At 38.5% G+C, this 23,398-nt stretch overlaps 1 protein-coding gene across 1 annotated transcript in view; it reads right to left on the reverse strand.

The window, feature by feature from the left end:
- The window catches only part of LOC139713461 (dysferlin-like), a 113,665-nt gene that overhangs the window by 85,570 nt on the left and 4,697 nt on the right, over positions 1–23,398 (reverse strand). Inside the window, exons 6-18 of the mRNA XM_071625188.1 lie at positions 22,934–23,010; positions 16,749–16,849; positions 15,245–15,661; positions 14,621–14,727; positions 13,258–13,453; positions 12,431–12,586; positions 10,154–10,204; positions 4,281–4,424; positions 3,560–3,640; positions 2,993–3,072; positions 2,164–2,281; positions 1,248–1,350; positions 563–687 (exon numbers count right to left, since the gene is read on the reverse strand). Coding sequence (XP_071481289.1) covers positions 563–687; positions 1,248–1,350; positions 2,164–2,281; positions 2,993–3,072; positions 3,560–3,640; positions 4,281–4,424; positions 10,154–10,204; positions 12,431–12,586; positions 13,258–13,453; positions 14,621–14,727; positions 15,245–15,661; positions 16,749–16,849; positions 22,934–23,010 — 1,756 coding nt within the window. The remainder of the gene's footprint in view (positions 1–562; positions 688–1,247; positions 1,351–2,163; positions 2,282–2,992; positions 3,073–3,559; positions 3,641–4,280; positions 4,425–10,153; positions 10,205–12,430; positions 12,587–13,257; positions 13,454–14,620; positions 14,728–15,244; positions 15,662–16,748; positions 16,850–22,933; positions 23,011–23,398) is intronic.

Raw genomic sequence — 23,398 nt, forward strand, 5'->3', positions numbered from 1 at the left:
ACAGGGTATATCCACCATCATTACAACTAGAACTCGACATCATCCCATCTCATATGTTATCATCATCACCATTATTCTAATTCCTACGACATTAAAGCAGCAGCCACCATGCACACAACAAAATCTGGAAGTATTACAGAGCAATCAGGAAGACCTCTCAATATGCAAAAAATAATGCCAGAATTGAGGAGAACTTTATATTCTCTTATCCGGACATGAAATGATATCATGGAGACTCCGGCATTATCAGCTACTGAAAGCTTCACAATGTCACAGATTATCCTACTGACATTCATCTCATTATCTGCATCATCATTATCATCATAATTATGATCATGATCATCATCCTCATCATCATCATCAAATTTGTTATCATTACTACCATTATCCTGGTCTGACCTCACTACCACCGTCACCACCACCATCATCATTACCATCATCATTACCATCATCATCACCATCATCATCACCATAATCATCATCACCATCATCATCACCATCATCACCATCATCATCATCACTTCCTACCAAAATCATCCATGACACAAGAGTCTCATCTTACCGCCAAGGCCTTTGGGTCTGCCACCAGGGAGCGGGGCCGCACCCATCGTCGACGGCGACACAGGTGGTAGGTCCTCTCCACCGGCCCCCAGCTAGCCACCGAGGACTCCACGCAGTACTCAAACCCTTGCATAACGAGAGAGATTTCAACAAATAATCACCTGCTTCACCGGCAACAGACTTACGACAAAGAAGTGAGCATCCAATGTGTGGCATACTGTATGAGAACTTTTGAATTTTGACACTGTTGATTCTTTACTATTCATTAGTTTTAACACAACAATATATACATGTATCTTATCTTTAATATTATCCTGTTGAAACAAAGTACTGTCATTTCACTGTTTCAACACATCAATAGGTTACATTGTACATACTATTCTGAACTAATGTACTGTCATATCGGAGGCAGAGGAGTAGAGTAAACTCTAATCCATCAATTTACCTCCTGAATCTTGCTGCTTTAGTGCCAATAGCTGTGAAAATGCTGACAGAATGTCACTTGCAATGGGCAGGTGTTCTGACACAGTAGATCTTTCTCTTTCTATTCTCCTCTCATATGAGCTGTTCTAAATGACACAAAGGTCAATTTTCTGCACCTTTCACAAATCCAAAATGAAAATTCTGGGTCATCATCACGTCATCTTGTGATGAGTGTGATCTGCTGAATAAAAAATAGAGCTCACCTTCCTCATCACAAGCTCTGTTGATGTCCTGGGCCCAGGCATCATCCCACTGCCAACCCTCTGGGCACTGCAGCTCCTCACGCTTGGGAGCAGGGTCTCCTTTCTGTTGACAGGAAGATTAGAGGAATTGAGGGCGCTTTAAACCTTATGCCTCCAAGAACTGCCATAGGGCCTACATGGAACATCAGGGGCTTGTTTGACTGAACTCTAAACTCAATCCTAAGTTCAATTCAACTGATCTTAGGGACAGTTTTGGGATCAATAAGCCCTAAGAAGTTAGGAAATACTTCACTATGACATTTGGGAACAATAAAATGTAGCTTGCATCCACCTACTGTACATGTAGCCATGTTTTAGAATATATCTTGAATGTCTTTGTACCCTTCCCAATTAGATATGATCTGAATCCGTCCCAACACTGGGTTTTTTTGTTGGTTTGATACAGTTCCCACATGAGTAAAACAGGTTCCTGGTCCCCATCACCAGTGGGTTCACCAAGAGATATATTTCTACCATACACAGCAGATCTGCTTCAATGAACAGGGACGATGACATAGAGGAAGCTCACATATTCCAATAATGTAGCAAATTAATGTAATTCCGTTACAATACCACTTGCTTCGCAAGTTCACCGTGTACAATTTATGCATGCTTTCTTCTTTCGTTCTGCTTCCTCGAGCATCAAATCACACATTCTCATGTGAAGCTGCTAATCATCATCATCATCATCATCATCATCATCATCATCATCATCATCATCATCGTGATTTGTTATGTATTTTGAAAACATTCCTATTCCTCATCCCAATCACTCTACATTCTGAAACTCTGTACCCAGAATAACCAAGTTATAGATGTTCAAATGCAAAAGTCTAAATATCATCTGGAGGTCTCCTTTAAAATGGAGCCAGCTTACCACGTCGGTGAAGGGCACTGAAGCTGTCTGCCACGCCCCTCCAGGGATGTTCCTCGTCTCGTGCTCGTAGATGTCCTCCAAAAACTTGGTCTGGCCCGCATCAGCGTCAAACATCAGACTGCGCCAGATCAAAACAAATCACACATATGGGCATAATTAACCAAAGCTGAGGGTTTATGTACAGTATATGAATATTGCATGGGTCAACTGGACAAAGTCAACATAGAAACCCACGGCAAGGCTACACTGTTACGTAAAGTCATTATCTGAACACTAATGTTACATTTACCTATTGTAACATGATTGTAATGCTGTGATGTGCTATTACGTCTATTGTTCAGTGCATACATATTGTACCTGTGTCATTTTGGGGTGATCAACAATCAGAAGGAAAAAAGCAAAGCTTATCATTCATGATTTATTCAAATGTGTCCATAAAATTTCAAATATATCTGGCAGTGAAAAACAGCATGACAACATACACTGTATGTTTAAAGCTCTCAGCACATCAGGGTCTGATGCATGTAGTGTGTAATTTGTAGACAGCTGAATCTCTTGAAGAAGATGAAAAAAAACATGGATGAGTTTGAATAGGTTACAGACCTTCCCAGACACAAAACTAAAGTCTGCTACAAACAATACGATACATGTATAAAACTGCTACCAAAATTACACAGTTGGATGATATGTGATGGCTATCTCAACTAGAGCAGTGTATATCAGGCTTGTTTTTTTCTCTGCCATAGGTATAAATTAGATGCATATACTGTACAGTGGGCAAAAGATCTAGAGGAGAATCTGTTCCTTGGTGGATAGTTCCTGGTCCTACCTGAGTTCAGGACTCTTGAACCAGTCTCCTTCCCAGCGCCATCCTTCGGGTAGCTTGAACTTGTCCTTGGGGAGTTTGACCTATAAGAACAACAGGAACATCATAGAATTTACAATGTACCTACAGTTAATTTTTCAAACGTCTCTTCAACTGACAGCTCTTTGTCATACCAAAAAATCTATTGCTACTAGATTACTCTGCACAACAAAGATGTGTCAAACTGCACCAGCAACACAATGTGAAGCATTTTCAAGCATTCATGATATGACTTTCGTGTAGGACCTATATTACTAACAAATTCAACTTATGGGTAAGCAAAATACACTAGACTTACATCATGAATTTACATCACTCCATCATATTACATTTCAATCTGATATTTTTGCAAGGCATTTTGTGGATTTCACTTTACATGCCTAATTTAACAAAACCTTTTTACCACTGGTATATTACATTTAGATGTGACAATGTAGTTTACAGTATCTACACATGAAGAGAAACAATTACATCTGGACAAACATACAAAGTGTATATTGCACAAATAGGAAATAAGGGTTCCAGACTTACCTTTCCAGAAGCATCAGACCATTTTGGTCGGGGCAGAGCTTTGTTGGTCCAGTTCCCTAGTACACTCATCTGGTTCTCATACTGCAAAGAAGATCAGAATAAAATATTTATGTGGAAACTATATGACTATATCAAGTTCATTATTGAAAATAAAACAAAACTCAAAAAATGTATCATGCTGTAATACCAACAGCTTATTTGAAGATTGTTGTACGTTCTTCAAATAGACGGTTGGTATTGACAGCATGACATACAGTATAGGTTAATAGCAACAATAGCGTACACAGATATTTGGGCCAGGTGAGGTTATTTAGAACCAGTTTCAATGGTGATGAATGGCTATGACATTACACTTTGGTACTTTTTTTTTTACCCTGACCTGGAGATATCCAAGGCAACAGCAAGAAACCAGTACAAAAACTAAAATATAATTGCTAAGTGAAGCATTGCTCCATTTCAAATTATGCCATTAATTCACTAGCAACCATGGCTTTTAAATTCCTTTGTAAGAATAAAAACGTACAGGTGAAGTCATTCCAAAGTTCAAATGATTCAAAGTTTATGGATGCTTTAAGTCCATAAATTTGGTCAAACAGTACGAAAGAAATACACTGGTACACGGATGCTATCATCCCTGATTAGCAGCTTCACGGAACACAGTAAATTTCAGGCCGGGAAAGAGCTGCGGCTTCAGAGAACCGGTTCTTCCACCAGCGCATACCGTTTCGGCATAGACGACAATGCTGGAGTCGGTGAGGCTGCCCTGGAAGTTGGGGCTGTCTGGCTCCAAGCCAAACCAGAACTTGGCGCGCAGCATTCCTGGCACTTTCTTCACACCGACGTTTGTGGTCTTTCCACCAGGGAACTGTGCATATCACCGCAGAGTGTTCCAAAAAAAGCATTGAAAAGAGGGAGAAAAACACAGCATAAGTATCAGACAGAAAATGTTTTCTACCCCTCCTCCCCTACTACAAAATTCACTCTGCCTTCCACTTTGGAATTCTTTTATTACTTGCTGGAAGGAGGTCTAGCAGGTATATCTTTATTTTCTGGTATCTGTCAGATCTATTTCAATACTTTTTGGAGAGAAGCTCCAGCTTTAATCTACCTGAGAAAAATTGCATGAAAATCCACCTTTCTACAAATTCTTTGTTTGATTTATCTGGAGTTCGAAGGTTCAATGTGGGAATATTGTGACATGAGTGACCAAACTCCAGTTTACCTCTCCCCCCCCCCCCCCCCAAAAAAAAAAAGTAGCATACAATGTAAATTGCACTTTTAAAGAAAATGAAAACATCTAGGTGACCATAATTGTGATTACACTTGTTTGTGCCAGAAATAGAGACCTCATTGATCTGTGATATGTCTGAAACAACATGATCCACATGTGTGCTGTATACAGCATAATAATACACCAAATGGACACCTGCACTTTTTTGTACTTCACACCTGTTTGATAAAGAGTACACTGAGAAGTTGAGGACAGAGAATGGTACAGATTATTTCTTTAAATGTAATTTTCTTGAATAATGACACACAACAATAACTGTGAATGAATGATCAGAACTTTCCATATTCCACTATTACAGTATACAAGAGAGAACACAAAACACTTGTATCTATGTACTGCACACCAATATTGTGATTATGTTGCTGACTGAAATGTGAAAATCACCATTTCTCCACACTCGTGTGGACACTGCCTAGAAAATAATGCATACTCACCTGTGGAAGCTGAATGTAAATTGACAACAATAAGCAGAGCTTTTAAAAAAATATCATGAAGCACTCTTTATATTGCACACCTTTTTTTCACTACTGCTACTTCTACTACTACTACTGCGGATCTGTGGCACATACACCATGCTGCCCTTGATGCACCAAGCCTTTTTAGCACAAGCCTTCCTCTTTTTAATAATCCATTGCCCCATTGAGTCACAGTAATCTCATTTATATGATTTTGGTGCTGCATCTTTTCACTGTGAAATTTTACTGTTCATTCAAGGTTTTTCATATGGCTAAGAAAAAAAAACAAACATCTATTATTTGAGCCCTCCAATGTTCACACAAAATTGTACAATAAATGTGGACAATTTCGCATGTGCTTGATGGAGTATGACAAATTTTGCATGCTTTTCTAATTCTGCGGAATCAAGATATAAAACACAAGTATCGATAGTATTTCATAAAAACAAGCAAAACATTCCAATGCTTTCATTTTTGCACTAGTCGCGCAAAACGTGCAATACCATGAAAATATCCACTTTCACAGTACGTTTACAGTAAAGAATTTTCAAGAGCATTTATTTATGAATTGCAAAATTTACAGTGAATTTTCAAATTCTTCACATATTTTAGAAGGTGAATGTCCCCATTTCTCTTGCAAATTACCCAAAGTCTGTTAATAATTTCTTTCTGATTTTGTGCAGATTACGTGAAAATTCAACCTTGTAAACTTCGATCCAATTTTTTGCCAAATGAAGAAATGATGCAAAACTAGACAATTATTTCTGTAGCAATATGTGATATTCCTCCAGGACTCAATTGGTTACACTCATACAGTGTATTCTATGTAAGCGCCAGTTCATGCCTTTAATCTACTAAGCGTCTTCCATTCCTTGCCATGACTTGCAAATTACTTCAAGAGCTGAGACTGTTCAGCGTCTACAGTAGCAGAATATAGCCCCTGACATAGCAGAATATAGCCCCTGACATTCAAACTACACAGGCAACCTCATCATTTACCAACATAGGAAACCCCTTAGAACGTCAAAAGCGGATGTAAGTCATGGAATTCAAGTCGACCCGATTTTGCTCCAGGTGTATATCATATATTCCCCATAGACACCTACCCGAGTATCATTGTGACTAGTCTTGAACAGGTTAAAACCATCATACAAAGGATGATTTTTATCCAAATAAGAAAAGAAGTACATAAAATGCTTGCACAAATTTTTTTTTGGGAAAAAAAATGAAACAAATTTTGTTTCATTATCATTATTTTGTACACGCATAGAGACTATTTGTATGGTATTATGCGTTTCTAAGAACTGACTATTATTATTTTTTTTATTAACAAAAAAATTGCATAACATTACCCCCATCACACCAAAGTCACCAATTATCTACATAGCAAGAACAAGCTCAGCAATCAGAACCAAGATGCAATCAATCTCTTTGTGCGATACTGAAACTTTTCTTGATGAATGTCGCTGATGAACATGACACAATGCAAATTTCAATCACATCACAACTAACTGCCAAAGAGCATACCAATTTCTGTCTTTTGCTGTTGCTGTTTTCGTTTTTTCTTTTTTGTTATTGCTAGGGTGGATGTTGATGATTGGGGCAAAAAAAAAAAGACCCACGAGCAGAGGAAAAGACATATGTGACCGCCCAGCTCAAAACCCACAAAAAGTTGCAGATTATGATTCTCTGCAGTGGACCAAAAGAGTTATTTTGGTTGAGAGACTTAAATTTTCAAAGTTTATCTTACTTGTTTTACTTCGGAGTGTAATCTTTGTCTACCTACTATGACGATATGGCAGCTCAAAACACAACTGAAATCAACATATTAGCAGTTTTTCTGAACCACATATTTCTTTTTCTTTTTTTTTTCTTTTTTTGGACATATGTTGCTTTCACCGGGAAATACATTGTACAACATGTTTTCATGTCTGAGCTATCCTAAATTATCAAATCCTTTTTTTCCCCTCCCTTTGCTATGAAACCACAACTTCTAACTTTCTCTTTTAATATTTCAATCACTTTTTGCATAGATTAGGATGTTCCAACATTAACAAGTTATATATCATTTCAAAGCTTAGAGTTATTCTTTTAACCCGTTTAGGATGGTATGATTTTGCTAAAACACACATTTCCCACAGACACTTGCCCGAGTATACTCGGGACTAGTCCTCAACGGGTTAAACTAGAAAGTAGAACCATGGAAATTCATTTCAGCCTACTTTTTGTGGGTTCTGAGCTGAGCGGTCACATATGCTAGCTAAATGTCTTACCCTAGATTGCCTACTACTGGAACTCTGCTCTTGCTGGATAGCATTTAAAATAAAATGTCAGGGTGCAGCCACACAAAATATGAACATCACAATAAATAAAGCAATAGGGCAAATACACAGAATTACACTATGAAACTCACAGACAAAACACAGCTGTATGATGCACAACACACACGAACATGAGTGTCTGATTTACACAAGTGAACAAAGCCAAAGCTTGCTTAATCTGAATTTTTAAAAATGACTGCATCCCTCATTTGCTTCAATTCATCAAACACAAAAACCTCAGTTTGTCAATCATAACCTCAGCCTAGTGACTTTATACCATTATAAAATGTTAATTGAAGCGCACTAAAAAAATATATATGATATATCTCTAGCACCAATCAGGGTAAGGCATAAAAATACACATACAATATGTGTATGGAATGTCCCTGATATACATTGTATGAATTAATTGATCCCTTATAATGCATTTATAGCTGCAACGGCAATATCATAAATATGGCACAACCCTGTACATGTACATCACCCACGAGAAGTATATATTTTTGTTAGCAAATAGCCACAATTAAGTATATCATTTCTCTTTCGCTGTTCACCATATATTGTAACAGTAAGAAAGTAAAAATTACAAAACACCTGATTTTGTCAAACTTTTCAGTTGTTTACAAAGATATGTTGTTTCTTGTCACCTGTTTATTAATTAAAGCCAAAAATCTCCATTATACCCCACAATTTTACTTTGACCAGTTATTTGATGATGGCTACATACATGTATTAATATTCATTTGATAAACTGGACATTTTGTAAAGTTTGTCAATTCACTATGAAGAGAAATAGTAAGCAGCTTAAGGGAGGGTGGCTGATGGAAAGAGATAATTGGACAAAGGGGTAGAAAGTTGGTCTTTCTGCAGAAATGCATGGACTTTTCCCATAGCAGAAGAGGAGGGGCAAGACTTAGCGGTCATAATGAAAATACAGGAGGTACACTGTATATATAAAGTAAAATCGAGCTTCCCAAGTATGTTACTATCTGCAGTTAAGACAAGAAAATAGTAATGCTGTTCTTCTGTTGGGAGTTCAGTACTCACATTGATTAAAACTTGAAATTTCAGAGTTAATGTTCAATGAGGACCCATATAAGTAATCTGCATGCAATAATCCCATTATCACTATCATAATTTGTTATTTCTGAAAGGAAATTTTTGGCAGGATAAATACAGTGGAATAATTGATTGAGCAAAATCACAAGCGAAAGACAAAATCTCACTAATGGAACAGGTTACACTGTGCAAACCAAACTTGGCAACATGGATATAAACTTTTTATTTATTTATTTTTTTATTTTTTTTTCTTTCTTTACTGGACTGGCAGACTTTATAATCCAGAAGCTGTTGGTGAGAGTTGACATCTCAAAGCATGTTAAGTGATGGTGTCTGTATGTCCACATAAAATTGCTAATGTTCGATGGTCAATTAATGTGAACAATATTCAAAAGTTGTATGAGTTTCTGCAATATCCTCAGGGTATGTATCTTAATTTCATAGCTGCTAAAGTTTTTATCTATCTTCCCAAAAAGCTTTCTGAAATTCAGACAACTTGATCATCAAATTGCAGAGAAAAAAATGTATACAGAACACTTTTCTTCTAGAAGGGTCTTCTACATTTGATATCGAATGCTCACCCCCAAAATGCCCACCCCCCCTCCCAACTTAACTTCAAAATTCTTCTCCTACATATACAAGAATTCTCTTTTTTTTTCTATTTTTTATTTCTGCTTTAGAGTAGTGCAGGGTTGAATTAAAAACAAAGATTATAATTACATTCTAGAAATAGGAACAAGGCTTTTTTTTTCACTTCCTAGAGCTAGAAAAAGCGCAAAGCACACCACAAGAGATGGAAAAAAAAATGAATCTGTTCGCATTTGCACAAAATGTCACATGAATTAAGGTTCAATGAAAACTCTGATTTGTTGAATTTTTTGTCATCACACCCACTGCATGCCAAAAACAATGAATTGCTTTAATCTTCTCTGTTTCTCTTTTCTTTACTTCTCTTTTATTGAATCAGGGAATAGACACTTTTGGAAAGCATATTCGCTTCCCGCAATACCTTGCCATGTGCCTACATGGACCTCATTTTTTCCCCCCTTTTTTTTTAACCGAGAAGAATAATGTGCACAATATGAATTTAAAAACAAAACAAAACTGGAAGTCATGTTAAAATGACAGATGAAAACTTTAATTCACAACAAAGCAATTCATCATCTTGGAATGCATAGGAAGGGACTAATGAGTTGGTTCACAAAGTCACAAAAGTCACAGAGATTATTACACCATCTACACGAAGGCGAGTATGAAACACAGCAGCCAATATGGATCAGCGATGCTACAATGTACATCTGGCAAAATGGAAGTGTCTAGGCACGAGCAATGAGAGGGTTAGGAGCGATGAAGGAGAGAGAGAGAGCAGCCGGGTAGGGGACGGGACAAGAACTGGTATAAGGAGGCCATTGAGAAGATGCTGAGCACAAAATTTAAGGAGGAGGAGGAGGAGGAGAAGGATTCATACCAGGGCTGGAACACGCTCGGGGGCTCTCCGATCTGGCTCTGTGGAAGGCTCCTGGTACAGAAAACACAGCTAGTTCTGCTCACCATTTTGTTGTTGTTGTTGAGTTTTCCTTTTCTTTTTTTATTATTACATCCAATCACATGACAATGGCTGTTATGAAAGCCAGTCATCACTTTGTTGCCAAGACAACCATTTATCCAGTATCAGATGTTTATAATTTCATCCCTTATCAGAGGTATCTGGTGCATAATCCATCTTTGTGCAGCACACTTTTTCTGCTGCATTTTATTATCATCTGAAACAAAAGATGGTTTCAGATGGAATTCTCTCTACATGGTCAGATCATTTCTCTCTTATAGAGTAATCAAGTAGATTTGGTTAGTAGAGAATGTCAAGTATTGTATCGTTAACATGCATTTTATGTCTCCTTGGGTTATCACGCGACATTTATATTGCTTTTCTTATTTCAGCAAAATATGATACATGCAATTAATAAAATCGAGAAGTTCATGCACTGCATAACCTTTTAACTATTGCTGATCAGTTAACTGGCATGAGGTTAGAAATTCAGCAGTGGTTGGCTTGATATTTTGCTAGGCTTGCATTTTGCCAAACCATCCTCTGAACATTGTTTAGTGCAGCAAAATCAAACTTTGGATATTGATCCAAACTTCAACAGACGTGAATAGACGTAACCATTTTTTGCGTATAATTCTTTCTATGGTTTCTGGCTTTTAAGACAAAATGTCTATTTCTTCTCTACACTTTATGGCAATGTACATTTTAACACAGTTTAACCAAATATGATATTACATCTCATACTTGTAAATTCTGGAATATTCTTTTGTGGGAGAGTTGGGAATAGAGGTAGAGCATACGCATACATTGTACTCGTTTGAACTTTGGACACTCTCTGAAGTTGTTAGTGCTCCTAAAAGAGAACATGCTATCAGTATAGGGACCTTTGAGACAAAAATGGGACTAGTGATTGATATACGTATCACAAACATTTTTCAAACATGATCTTTTTTTTTTTTTTTTAACCAGGGTTAGTCCTAAATGATTGAAAGATAGCAAACATAGATTTTAGGGCATCCTTGTGAGTCTGCCGTTACGATGAATGGGCTGCTTCGCACGATACTAGAGAAAGCACAGACTTTCAATGAAATCTACAACTAACGGTTGAAAGTTACACACATTGACAAAATTCTGGCAAATACACAACGTCAAGCCCATGGACTGCTCGAGTATACAGTGTACATCTACACTGGTATGTAGGTGATTGAAGCATACAATCTTAACCAGTTTCCTGCTGAATTCTTAATCTCCATGGACGGGCTAAAGGACAAACTAGGTTTCCATATGCAATGGGTTCATAGAACTGCCCACTTTTTTCCTACTTCATTTTGTTTAAAGGGAAATAAACCCAGGACACAAGAGGGCACTGTTGCATGGACCCATGCTTACCATGCTTGCCATGTTTCAAATGTCTGAAACACACCGACTAATACAGTGGCTATGCCGAAAACAGTCAGAATAATGTGATTCTCAGTTTGTCTATTAATTCCTCTGATGTTCCTGGCTGGTTTGTCCTACTACCTACGGATCCTTAACAGACAGAGCTTACTTGCTTGCTACACTTGGAATCTTGTGTCTAAGTATGCGATCCACTTTGATTGACAGTTAAAAAACTAGATTTACATTGTCCACTTTTGCAATGAAGATGGCAGTGATTATCACACATTCTTGGATCCCAGGTCCATGTACCTCAAAAGGGCTAACAATTAAGGGGAACACTTTCTAGTCAAGTTCTCACAGAATATTGAAGCTACAGCTAAATCTACACTTGGAATCTTGTGTCTAAGTATGCGATCCACTTTGATTGACTGTTAAAAAACTAGATTTACATTGTCCACTTTTGCAATGAAGATGGCAGTGATTATCACACATTCTTGGATCCCAGGTCCATGTACCTCAAAAGGGCTAACAATTAAGGGGAACACTTTCTAGTCAAGTTCTCACAGAATATTGAAGCTACAGCTAAATCCCCCTCCCCCCCCCCCCAAAAAAAAAGATTATGTAAAAATGAAACTAACATAACGATACGTCAATTCCACACCCTGGTTACTGAATACAGATTGGAGCTTTCTCAGCGTCAAAGCTCAACCCACCCCCCCCCCCCCCTTTTATTAAAATATTTCTGGTAACTGACAGAGGTACAGCCCCGTCCTACGAGGACGAAGGGTTTAATTTCATTTTCATTTTTTTTCCACGAACCTGGAGGAAGAAGGTGGAGACCTTTCCGCAGAACTTGCCGCAGGCATCCTCGCCCCGCTTGGAGTAGAGCACGTCGTAGGCGGGGATGCGGTAGTAAGCAATGCGCTTGCTGCCGCTCAGCATCCAGATGATGACGTCAGGCATGCTGTTCTGGGGCTGCAGCGACGAAAAGAGTTGGTAATAGAGAGAAAAATCTTCATTCTCTCTCTGCTCTGCAAGCTACAGTAAAGTTAACTGATTATACCAAGAGTTGCAGAAAAAGTCCAAAATACGCATTTTTCGAGCAATCCATAAATAGAGCATTGAGAAGTATGATCAACATTCCACTTTTAATTTGACAAATACCCTCATCCCCATTATTTCATTGCATCACTCCCAAGTTAACTGCACTGTGAACACCAATACTGACAAAAGAGAAATACATAAATTAGACACAAAATGTGTACGACAATACAGCATCATAAATCATCGATAACATGCATAGGAAAAAGATGGTATCATTCAAAGTCCCTTGGTTTATTGTTAATTAAATCTAATAAAATAATTTTGGCAGGAGACTCATAATCTTATCATTGTATCTGGCAAGAATGAGGGTGACACTAAATGATAAGATCAGGGTCCCACATCGTGAGAAAATTCAAAAAATTACAATTCCCATGGCACAATCTACAACATGTTCACAACTGAGTAGTTACTGCCTTTCTGTTGCCAGGTGTTTGCAGTCATTTTAGGTGGTACAATAGCTAAACAGTGCTTTTGTTGAAAAAAAAAACCACCAAAAAACAAGGGCCTCAACTTCTCTAGCAAAGGACAAAAAGCAAGGGTACCTCTACAGCCAAGTCCTGGAGCAGGTGCAGGTAACCCTCCACGTCGCTCATGGCATCGTTCACATCGGTGGCATTCTCCCGTAGCTTGAGGGCGTCCGTCGCGATGGCCTCCAGCACAAAGACGCGCCGATCGTACTTGCGCCGGTCGAGCTCATTGATTTTGTCCTTGAATTCCTCGACGTTGGGCAGAGGGGTTCTGAATTTGGTGGCAGGGGAAAGAAAAGTAGTAATACCAATTTTGTGCTTATTGTTGAAGAGTCCTACAGTCTCTAAAACTGAGGAAACACAAGCAAAAATCTCAAGAGGCACACTACCTTGGACTGATTACTGTAAAACGAGGAATTTTCGCATGCACTTTAATTTCGCGAATTTCGCGAGTGCCAAGATTCACGAAACTGAAATGCACGCGGAAGTCCTTGTTTACACTATTATGCATTGAACGCCAGTGGCACTTCGCGAAAATTTCATGCCACGAAAAAGGCTGCCGGTTCCAATTCGCGAAAAATTCATGCCGCGAATATATCATGTTTTACAGTAGTTGAAGATACATTGTGACATTAGGAGATATCAAAACAATACTTAATGGGTTAACAACCTGTCACATTGTGGCACCAACAAGTGTCATCTAACTTTCATTACAGCCATGTTTGGAGTGGAGTTATCACACTAAATGCCAACAGTGTGCCTCGGCTGGCAATTTACAGCAAAGTGGCTGGGCACCTACACACTGTAACCTCTTATTGTTGTACTTTCTTGGCAGATCAGCACATCTGCTGGCTGGCCCTTTCCACTGACAAGTACGAGAATGTCCTAAAACTAACTGCCAATGAAAAGGAATTACACAATCTTCCCACTTTGTTATCCTTTTTGCAAGGTCTTAACATGGGACCGTTGCACTATTTCTTCGAAATGGGTTGGTCTAATCGATGTAAATGCCATATTTGTTTATTTGGTTGTTTCAATTTGTGTGTGGAATTGTTTAAAGAAGTGACAATAAAAGAATTTGGCATGTCATGGCAAAGTAGATGGGCATTTATTACAAAGTAGATGGGCATTTATTACCCAGTAGTGTAGAGATCATGGGTGGTCCTATTAATTCGTGAAGGGTACGTTTGAAAACCAAGAATAGCAGCGGTCAGCTGTCCAGTTGAGATTCTACGGCTGTGTGTGTACTTACAGTACATAGAGATCAGTGATAAAGCTGTACACAACTACGTGTAGTTACGAGGATTATCAAATATATCAAACCAAACCGGGCCAGCCTTCCCACTCCATGAATCCCCATGTTACCGCGTCTTCATAGGGGGTAACTTCATGTATGGCGGAGGTCATACGAATTAATCTACCAACAAGCCTGCCCTACCTGCAGTCTGCGATGAGAGTGTCAATCATGCCGATCAGCTGGGCAGCAGTCTCCGCCTGGGGAGCTCCGGCTTTGATGGACAGCCGTACCTTCTCCATGTTGGCTTCCTGTTCGTCAAACAAACATGCAAGTTAGAGAACAGTCCGTTGGCAAGCAGTACATGTGTATATCACCAGCATCTTGGCTGGTGTGACTGATGTACAACATGTACATTGACAAACATCTACTCTACATTCCATTCTCTGTCTCTGCATCTACTGGCATTAAAATCCTCAAAATCTACGGAATCTTAATATGACATCCTCAGGTTGTTTACGGTGGCATTACAATTAGGTGAAAACCTCTAACTGGGTATTTTGAACATCTTTGATGGCTTCTAGGGTAGCATGCACTATATTTTGCTCAAAATAAAACTGAAAATGGGAAGAAAAAATTAAATATGTAAACACAAAGATTCCATTTCTGTATATTTAATTCTTTTTTGTACATGTCTTATGTGGAAACATATTCACTACAGCAACAGCATGAAGAAGAAAAGATAAGAGTCCTTACCCAATGTGTAGACAAACTTTAGCAATATCATGAGGTGAAAATCGTCACTACATCAAAATTTCTGGAGCTCACCAGTCGCTCCACTTTGCGTAGAATCATGTTGAGCGTGTCCAGCCTGAAGCTGCAATCCTCCCAGTCGGAGTTGACGATCAGGAGCGGCTTGTTGTCGCTCCACGGCAGGAAGTAGTAGTTGCAGCCGTCGTACACAGCGTTCGTCGGCTGCGTGGTCGAGGGCTGCGGGGCCACGCTGTCATCCAGTTTGTTGCCGTAGTTACCGATGCTGACCTCAAACTCCACGGGGTCATCCGACTCGCTGACCATGGTGGCATCCAGGAGGGCACAGTACAGGCGGTACTTGCGGCGCCGGAGAAACTTGCCAATCCGCTGGACTTCGGCATTTGGAATCTCCACAAGCGTCTGTTCTGGGTGCTCTCCGAGCTTGGTCTCGATCTTGACAAGGACGCGACCTCGGTAAGCCACTCCTTTACCCTAGACAAAAAAAACAAACAAACAAACACATAAAAGCAAAAAGATTTTGATTGTGTGATCACAATCTTCCCACAGTTCATCAGCATGCACTCTGATTTATATATCCCTTTGAATTCAATTCAATTCAATTCAACGTAATTCAAATGTTTTGAGTGATAATAAAAACTAGAAATGTCGCTACAGCGACTGGTTATACCCCCGCCAAACAACATTTCATAAGCTTTGGTCAAAACAACATTTCATAAGCTTTGGTCAAAAAACTGAGGAGGTAGTTAAATCTGCAAGATCTTTCCTTGATCTTCTGCCATTAATATGCCGTTACCATGGCAACGTACTTTCGGGTACTGTCGAAAAATGCGTCTTGCACATCTACAACCAAAGGCACACATCTGTACCAAGTTTCATGGAAATTGGGCAAAAACTGAGGAAGTAGTTTGCAACACAAAATTTTCCATCATTTTGGCTCATAATATGTGAGCTGTTACCATGGCAACATACTTTTTGTCACTGTCAAGAAATGTGTCATGCTGACCTATATCCTAAGACAAACATTCAATATGAATTCCATGAGAATTGGAAGAACACTGATGAAGCAGTTTTGCCATGAGGCATTTTGCCCTATATTTTACCAATAACATGCCGTTACCATGGCAGCGCACTTTTTGCCACTGCGGAAATATGTGTCTTGCACATTAACATATTCAGATGAACATCTGTACCTAATTTCATAAAAATTGATCAAAAACTGTGGGAGGAGTTCGCGACGCAAGATTTGTACCCATTTTTGCCCATAATATGCCGTTACCATGGCAACGTACTTTTGGGTACTGTCAAAAAATATGTCTTGCACATCTACAACCCAAGGCACATATCTGTGCCAAGTTTTATGGGAATCGGTTGAAAACTGAGGAAGTAGTTCGCGACGCAAGATTTGCAACGGACCGACCGCCCGACCGACCGTCCGCTGATTCCTATATACAATTTTGTAACCCCCTTCAAACTTCGTTTGGCGGGGGTATAAAAATTTTAAGTGGGAAAATAATCCAGGAACATACCAATAACAAGAAAAAATGAAGAGTGGTCTAACCTTGCCCATATTGAGATCTTCAAATTGGTCTGGTAGATCGGAGAACTCCCTGGTGGACCCGTAGAAATTTACAAATGTTGGCCCGTAGGTGGGAAGGAAACCTGGAAAAAATGGAGAGAGAGAGACAGAGAGACAGAGAGAGAGAACAAATATACTGTAAGTGAACGTTTAAAAAGCAAGAACCTTGAAGTGCTGAGAAAACAATCCTAAGCAGGTTGAATGCTTCACACCAGAATAATTGTTAATACACTCAGGCAGGTATTTAAGATAGTTCTGTATTGTTTTTCCATCAATCTATTACCAGGTGGATTTTAGCGTACTTAGCCTTTCGGTAGGGTGATCCCAAAGTGATGCAGGAGAGAAATAAACGATTTTTTTTTTTTTTTTTGGGGGGGGGGGGGGGGGGGAAGAAGACCTGCCATTTGAACATCAATAATCATCTGCATCTGATATCTCCCTCCTGAATAGCCAACAGACATGCCCAGGCATCCAACTAGATTTTGCAGACATGCTACAAAACCAAACGTTTCATCAAAACAGAGTACACTAAATGGGGGGATTGACGCTAATATATCTAAGGTGCACCATACAATCAGTGACCATTTATCAGTCAAACAAGGAGCTTGCACCCAAACATACACTGTTTATGTGATGTATTTCTCTGTTTTCAGTTACACAAATTTTCACTGGGGACCAGCATGCACAAAATTAACAACAAGCAAATATTTCACTCTTGCATGATGTACACAGTATTGTTTCCAAGGTTGGAACTACTAGACTTTCTCCTAAAAAAGGACTAACACTTGCTTCGCATGCTCTTGCTGTGGTTCCTGATCACAAATTCCACAACTCACAGAATTTCCTTAAAAACCCCAATTCACCAAATATTACACTCGCAAGATATATAGTGCATACAGTAGACACAAGCAAATGTGTCTGCACACTACACATCAACACTCACAGCACACACACATTCCTGACATACTGTACACACCGATTACTGCAAATCAGTAAAGGAAAATCTCACCCTCGTATCTTTTAACTTCAGATGATCAGTAAAAGAATCACAAAGTAATTGGTAAGAAACAAGAACAAGAACAGGAGGGATGATTGTTAGTATGATAACATGAAACTTGAAAATGATGTTAGCATGCATGAAGGTGTAAAACAAAGCATGGATTAGTGAGAAGACAGCAGAACATACAAGGTATACAAATTTGCATTATACATTGTATAATACCTTGGTATATTCCACTATACTTCATGTTTCATGTATATGAAGAGTTTGTTCGCAAAAAGCGATAAGTCCATTTTTGAAGATTTTGAAGTAATGTCTCTGTCATGAAGTACAAAATAATACCTTTTAAATGATACATTGGTCACTACATATAAAGGTACATTTTTAAAGTTATGGTCAAAAGAAGCAAACATTTTCTTATTATTCTCTTTATTTTTCTTGACCTTTCATCGCAAATATCTCCAATTGGCAAATATGGACTTATCGGTTTTTGCAAACAAACTCTCCATATGTAGGGCCGCTTGCCTGAAACGTGTTGAACATACCTGTAGCAATACAGTATGTATTTAATACATCATACATGCAAAATTGATTCCACATTTCTACTGTATCTGAATGGAACATGTAAACAATATATTGCAAGGATCCATGGGGAAATACATTTGAATACATCAGTAAACTGATTTGTGGCAAGCTACATTTTACTTTACTGATGTTTTCTAACTTTTGGATGATTTTTCTCCCCAGGACATTTAACATCTTTCAACTATAACACAAATTTTAATACTTTAACATTGAACATGCACTGGTTGTTTCTATACAAGACAAGACTTGGATAAACTTTTGTTGTTTGAGGAATATTTTCTATGTTATGCATTAAATCTGAGTATTAAGTACATGTACATGTACATGTGCATGTAAGCAACCCTGTCATTATTTTCACCAGATTTGTTAAATTGCTTGTCACAAAGTGAACAGGTAAAAAGTAACATTAACAGATTTGAATGCCACAAAACTAAATCTTTTATCACTTCCATTTGATAGCAGCATTATGAACTCTTTATTCAAGAAAAAACAGCCCTAAAACAGACTCAGTAAAACAGAATGTGGTCAATGTACAAAACTCTGATGATAATTGTTTACAAGTTGGAGTGGCAACAAAACTATGTAAAACAACAGGTGGCAGAGAAAAAAAAACACTGGCAAATATTCAGCAACAGGTGCATGTCACACCATTCTGGCATGTTGCCAGGACAACAATGAAATCTAACACGGAAAAAAACAAAGACAAGCTCATTCCATGATGCTCATTTCCGAAATTACTGGAATGCCATGATGAAAGCCCCAATTACAAGCTTTGGTTATTTTCAACCAACACAGTTTACATTTATTTTTCAACTGTAATCTGGGCACGAGCTTGACCCATGCTGTTTTTCTGGCCAAATATGGCAAGTTGAGTTATTTTTTGCATGCTGGGGGAAATCAACACTAATTGTTGTGTTGGGCACTCCCCTAGAAACAAGTGAATGTGTGTGTATGCTTGTGTATGTGTGGTGTGTTTGTGTATGTGTGTGTGGGTGTGTGTGTGTGTGTCTTTGCTTGTACATAACATAAACAATCAATAAGCATTTCAAATAACCAGCTATGGATTAAAATGATTTGTGTTGATTGTAATTTCATACTTTTGAAGGCCTACTCTCTCCCCTCTTTTGTGGTCATTGGACAAGACAATTGCCATTACCACAAAAACATACATGTACAGCGTAGGATTACTTCTTTCACTGAGCTTTGTTCTATAAATCCCCTTTAATGGTACATGTTTGAACAATCATAATTTAAAGAAGGTGTAGCATCTAATCAGAAATATTGAAATCCCCTTTAATGATACATGTTTGAACAATCATAATTTAAAGAAGGTGTAGCATCTAATCAGAAATATTGAAATCCCCTTAAACGATACATGTTTGAACAATCATAATCTAAAGAAGGTGTAGCATCTAATCAGAAATATTGAACAATCAGGATGAAAGTTGAAAGATCAACATGCAAGTAGGCACAAGCAATGCAGCTTTTGCTTCAATCTCTATTTAAAACAGTATCTAAAACCACACATTAAAAGGAAATTAAGTTAGAAAGAAATATACAGGCACATTTTCTTTCTTCTTTTTTTTTTAGGGGGGGGGGTTGTAGGGTCATTTTAGTTGGAATACTGAAGAAATCCTTTCAAGAAATGCAGATATTCAAATCACAGTCCTACACTTACAGAGATACATTTGTAAGCAAGAGAAAATATATATTTTGTCTTTTGTCGATGCCTGTCATTTTTAAAGAATCATCAAAATTTTATGAGATTTCTTTTTAAAATTTCTTTATCATAGAAGGTGCAGAAATTTACAAATGGTTTGGGTTTTTTTTTCCACAACACACATATAGAATTTTGGGAGTCTATATGACATGCCTAGAAACATTTATTTTCATTGGCACAGTTTCTATGGCAACATTTTGGCTCCAAAAGATTTTCTGAATCACTAGGAAGGGATCAGAGGTCTGATAATACAGGATACAGCACATTAGGGTCGCCCGGCATGTCAACTTCAAATCATCATTAAGAAAAAAAAAAAAACGTACGGCTCTCTGTAGCGATCTGAAGTGTGCCAACATTTTCTCCCACTCACAGCTAAAATGTACTTACGTTTCTTTCGTGTCAGAGCCAAAAGAGAGGGACATTCGACGGAAGGAAAAGGTTGTTCTTTCGTGTCCTTCATTCACGGCATAGACAACATTCGATACCTGTTTATGGCAGCTGTGATGAGGCAGCCTTACAATACAGTGTGCCTCTGCCCCAGTTTCGTAAAGATTTTTTTTTTAAAAGAGAGATATTTCAAGGGACTCTATCACACTTTCAAAAAAGGAGGTATTTAAAGGGATCTGAAACTCCACTCTAGTTTACATGTCCACTTAAATAAAATGTGCAACAACAAAATTAACAGGACAGTGAAAGTTCCTTCAACATCAGTCAAAAACACAGGAAAGCATGTAGAATTTTTGAAGTTGTACACATTTTTGGCAAATTATGACATGAAAGTGTCATATGCGTCATTTTTATGCTGCCAAAAATCAGCACTGCTTAAAAACACGACAATCCAAAATAGTAAGAGGCAGATATCTATGCTTTTTCAACTGATCAACCAAAAAGACATTCAGTATTGTGATTTTGTTGCTATAGATGCCTATAGGAAAGTTAAGAGCCAATGGCATCAGTAACCTACGTATTTATAAGTGTATGCAATTTGCATAAAAAGTGAGTTCTCACTGCAATTTTAGGCACTAATTTGTACTTCATAAACTCACAACAAACTCCACAAAATGTCACAATTTCCTTTGTTTTCATTTGTCTAATTTCTGCTGTTCCATTTAGTTTGATTTCACTCTTACACAATGAAGTCATAGAATGGAGTTTCTCTCCCAATCTGAGCAATTCAATTCAATTTACTTCAAGTCATCATGGGGGATTTATGATTAGAATTATAAAAAAAAAGAGGGTTCACATTATCCTTGAGCTTTGAGAAAACAAGAAAGTGACAAAGCATCTCATTTTACAAGGAAATCCAAGTGATTCATGCTGATGTGGTCAGTTACCACGGAAACCATACTTTGAAGAGGTTGCAAAGCTTCCCACACATTTGGCAACATATTCTAAGGTTTAGGCGATCCATGAATGCACTCACTGCCATGACTACGATGTGGGCGATATCACAGACTCATTCATCACCACAAAACAAGAAGATTAAAAACCCAGAAGAAAAAACTTTCCCGAATTGCTAACCAGTACGCTTATCATGCACTTAATCCACAATCATCATGATAAATTTGACTTGAGGATAAATCCACCAAATACACATCCCTGGTAACAGACAAAATGAAGCCAACAGCTTTGTCTGCATTGAATTCCCTTCTTCGCAAAAATGCCTGTTGGGATAGAACACAATTCCACAGCACATTCCAACGTCCAACTGAAGCTAGTCCATCCTCTTTCAGTTCTATAAGTTTGGGCAAGCTCACATCCACAAATGAAGTGTGTCCACTACATTTACAGCACAATATGATGGATAACAGTTTCCCCCTAATGCTCCTTCAGCATGCACATGATATTTAACCCTTTATCCACCTGGCACCCAGTTACACCACTCTACAGCCTCTAAGGGTAAAAGGATCTGGGAGGAATGGGGTAAAACATTTGGAGGTATCCATCCTACCTTCTTCCTTCGCACTGTCCACAACTGGAGTCCCTGTCTCCACTCCAGCTCCACCCTCTCCTCCTCCTCCTCCTACTCCTCCTTCCCCCATCAAGCTTACAGCATCATCTTTCTTCCCCTTCTTCTGCCGACTTTTCTTGCTTCCCTTCTCTTTCTTACCCCCGAGTTTCGCCCTTTTGCTTCCGAACATCAAAATCCCGCCCTTTTTCTTGGCCTCCGTCTTGCATTCCTCAACCGCATCCCCGCACCCTCCTCCCTCTCCCCCTTCCTCAACCACATCCTCCACCTCCTGGGTGGATTTGCTTTCAAAAAGGACTGTTCGCATGCATTGAGTCACATGACAAGGGAGCAGTCACATGATCAGGGGGCATCCAAACACACAGGTGATGTATCAGGTGACAATGACAAACCATGATATCACAGTGATGAGAGGCATGATTGAATGGAATTGAGAATGAGATTGAGCAAGAATACAGTGCATGATTAAATGAAAGGAACAAAGTAGAGGCTTGAAAGGGGCATGATCAAGGAAAACTTGCAGTAGGTAACACATTCACAGCAGCCTAATTCAGAGCAAAAACATAAACAATGACTAGAAAACAGCAATTATAAACTTAAAAACACCATTATCGTCTTAAGTATAATCATTATCATCATCATCTTCATTTTATCATTACCATCATCATGACAACCAACACCAACTTTGTCTATCACATCACCACCACAGTCCTCATCATCCATCATCATCATCGTCGCCATAGTCATCACAGTCATCATCCTAGTCATCACCACCATCATCCCTCGTCGTCGTCATCATCATCATCATCATCATCGTTGTCACCGTCATCATCATCATCATCTCTCATCATCATCATCATCAATACCAACACTATCATCATTCATTCAGGTACCTTCCTCTCCTGGACTAGACATGGATGCTAGATCCAAGAATGCTGTGCCGATGTAGTCATCTGAAGAGAGACGATCCCTGTTGAGAAACAATCAACGAGGGACTCATCATGGACATCACTTTCACTGAATATTGTACAAGAACTTCAAAATTAATTATAGACTACTGAAATTTTCAGGCTTCATCTGCAGCACAAGGCACAAAAAGCATGGAATGCGAAAGAAAATGCAAATCCCATGTGACAGAAAGGTGGAATTATTTCAACGGAGTATACTTTCTATCATACGCAATGGACAAATCTTTTGAAACTACTGGACAAAGAGTACTTTTTTTAGTAAACAAGAACTCAATTATTTTACTAATCAATAACTAGTGACTATCTTGTTATACACTCAAAATATATGTATACCTAAATATTCCAATGTCAATTTTAAAGCAAGCACAATAACACAGACAGTTGGAGATA

The sequence above is a fragment of the Diadema antillarum genome, unplaced genomic scaffold (genome assembly GCF_040938485.1).
Source record: "Diadema antillarum isolate AM-2024a unplaced genomic scaffold, OU_Dant_1.0 seq00001976_RagTag, whole genome shotgun sequence".
Classification (NCBI taxonomy): domain Eukaryota; kingdom Metazoa; phylum Echinodermata; class Echinoidea; order Diadematoida; family Diadematidae; genus Diadema; species Diadema antillarum.